Raw genomic sequence first — 2,720 nt, 5'->3', positions numbered from 1 at the left:
TAGTCACCGGGAACAACGACAGGCTAAATACGTAGCACACTAGAACACTCGTGGTCTGTTAAGTTAATTAACTGGCGGCAATGCCGACATTTTTAAACACCCTGGCGTGCGCAGCTCCTCTAAGCGGACCGTTTCAGGGAACCCATATATATTTTCCGTACCAAGAAGCAGTACCTAAACCTAGTCACAATAAGTCAACTACACGGGTATATATATACCCAAGAAACCCAGCCACTGAAACCACACTCCAATCGCCTCCTCTAGTTCTTCTCTCTCGAGTCGAGTCACTCCAAAGAGCACACCGCGCAAGAAAGCTTGTTCTAAGCCGGCTCCGATCAAACAATGGCTTCCACGGTTACGCTGCTGAAGAGGAGGACCACCATAAGGATGAGCGAGGTCGCCGCCATGGTGTCACCAACGTCGACGACGAAGTCTAGTCTGCTGGAGGGAAGCAAAGGCGGTGGCGACGTGGCGAAGCGGTGCTGCGGACACAAGCACGAGCTCGTCGGCTACGAGGCGCTGCCGGAGTTCCTCAAGCACAACGAGTTCGTCCTCGACTACTACCGCAGCGAGTGGCCAATCAAGCAGGCGCTCCTCAGCGTCTTCGCCCTCCACAATGAGACCATCAACATCTGGACGTAAGCCTTCTGTCCGACTACCACGCGTACAACGAGTTAAAGCGTATGCTAACTGGCGCATTTTTTTTTCGCAGGCATTTGATCGGCTTCTTCGTCTTCCTCGCGCTCACCGTGTGCGCCGCCACGATGGTTCCAATGGAAACCGGCGTGGCGACGTCCACAGTCCACCTGGCGAACTGCACCAGCGACCCCACGGTGCTGATGGCCTACTACGGCACCAATGGAACGGCCATGGCTGTGCAGGCGGTGCTGCGCCACAACGTGTCCGCTTCCGTCGTCGAGACGGAGCTCGCCTCGGCTGCGGCGGCGGGACACCCGGTCACGCGCTGGCCCTTCTACGCCTACCTGTGCGGCGCCATGTTCTGCCTGCTGATGAGCAGCGGCTGCCACTTGCTATCGTGCCACTCGGAGCACGCCTGCTACGTACTGCTCCGCCTCGACTACGCCGGCATCACGGGCCTCATCGTCACCTCCTTCTACCCGCTCGTCTACTACACCTTCCTCTGCGACCCCTTCTACCGCACCCTCTACCTCGCCGCCATCACCGTCTTCGGCGCCGCCGCCGTCGCCGTCTCCATGCTGCCGGTCTTCGAGGCGCCCGACCTGCGGTGGGCGCGCGCCGCGCTCTTCGCATGCATGGCCGCGTCGGGGCTCGTGCCCATCGTGCACAAGTTGCTCGTCTTCGGAGCCCGCCCAGAGGCGGTGCTCACCACGGGGTACGAGTTGGCCATGGGGGCCTTCTACCTCGCCGGCGTCGTGGTGTACGGCGCCAGGGTGCCCGAAAGGTGGCTGCCAGGCAAGTTTGACCTTTTCGGTCACAGCCACCAGTTGTTCCACGCGCTTGTCATCGCCGGCGCCTACACGCACTACCAGGCCGGCCTCGTTTACTTGAGCTGGAGAGACATGGACGTGTGCTTGTAATGATTTTTATTTTTTTGTTTAGGTCCATTTTTGTCAGAAGCAAAAAAACGTCGCACAACCCAGTTTTGATCCAAAGCTACGAATGCAGAGCTAAGTTCTACCTTCTTTTTTCAACTACAAGATAATTGTTTCTTTTGTAGTCGACATTCATTGTTTTATGCCCAAGATCTATTGATCTATTTTGTGCTAATTTGCATTGAATCGCAATAATCATATGGAATTGTTCTTCTCTAGATAGAAAATAAAAGATATAATAGCAATGGTTCTTGATGTTGAGTTGCAAATAGATATTCTCCCATTGGCTTTTTTATATATAAAGGGAATATATTAATATCGCGAAGATACGAATTACATTCAGCCTCTGCAACATCACCATGCTCTAATAGTAGTACGGATGAACAATAAGAAAAAGCTAAAAAAAGAAAATTCTCGCTATAGTGTTTCAGTCCTTACAGCAGCACAAACATAACCATGACAACACCTGAAGTTCAAGTTCTCCAAAAACGACATCTTCAACAAGGAAACAACGCACAAGCACCACCGTCGTCCGATCATAGATTTTGGGTTTCACTTTGAAAAAGTCTCTGCTCTCAAAACAATGCTTTCAACAAAGTCATTGTCAGACACAACTAGTTAAAATTTCACCTAGAAAGGTTGTACATTGGACTTCTCTGATGCTGACACCCCCACTCGCATCTCGCAGCTATGAAGCCCAAAACACCAAGCAAGTTCACCTTCGATGTAAAGTCTCGAACCACCAAGACTAGTGCTCAAAAGTCGACTTCCATGTAATTCACCGCCTCTGACTTCACAATGGAACCAAAAAAGACGTCTCCCATGATGGCAAAAGAAAGCAGAGTTACGCGTCGCTCCCTCCTGAAACCAAGCGGTCGGAAAAAAATATGGGAACGCATGACCGAATCCCATCCGATCCAGCAATATCCATGCATGAGTCGCTCAAGGGAGTTCGCCGAAGGAGCCTTCCGAAACTCGACACTCCGACCAAATCTTTTATCAACTATAAGATAATTGTTTCTTTTGTAGTCGATATTCATAGTTTTATGTCAAATATGTATTGATCTATTTTGTACTAATTTGCAACGAATCGCAATAATCATATGGAATCATTCTTCTCCAGATAGAAAATAGAAGATATAATAG

At 50.5% G+C, this 2,720-nt stretch overlaps 1 protein-coding gene across 1 annotated transcript; it reads left to right on the top strand.

The window, feature by feature from the left end:
* The first annotated feature begins 342 nt into the window (after nucleotides 1–342).
* LOC124694849 (heptahelical transmembrane protein ADIPOR3-like) lies at nucleotides 343–1,559 on the top strand. The gene is made up of 2 exons (XM_047227783.1): nucleotides 343–638; nucleotides 713–1,559. The coding sequence occupies exons 1-2, from the start codon at nucleotides 343–345 to the stop codon at nucleotides 1,557–1,559; spliced, it is 1,143 nt and encodes a 380-aa protein (XP_047083739.1).
* Nucleotides 1,560–2,720: the final 1,161 nt, after the last annotated feature.

The sequence above is a fragment of the Lolium rigidum genome, chromosome 3 (assembly GCF_022539505.1).
Source record: "Lolium rigidum isolate FL_2022 chromosome 3, APGP_CSIRO_Lrig_0.1, whole genome shotgun sequence".
NCBI lineage: Eukaryota > Viridiplantae > Streptophyta > Magnoliopsida > Poales > Poaceae > Lolium > Lolium rigidum.
The sequence above is the reverse complement of the archived record's forward strand: the minus strand, read 5'-3'. Positions and strand labels throughout refer to the sequence as shown.

Coding starts and splice junctions, on each gene's coding strand:
- LOC124694849 (XM_047227783.1), top strand. CDS start 343: ATGGCTTCCACGGTTACGCTGCTGAAGAGGAGGACCACCATAAGGATG. Junction 639..712: donor GAGACCATCAACATCTGGAC/GTAAGCCTTCTG, acceptor TTTTTTTCGCAG/GCATTTGATCGGCTTCTTCG.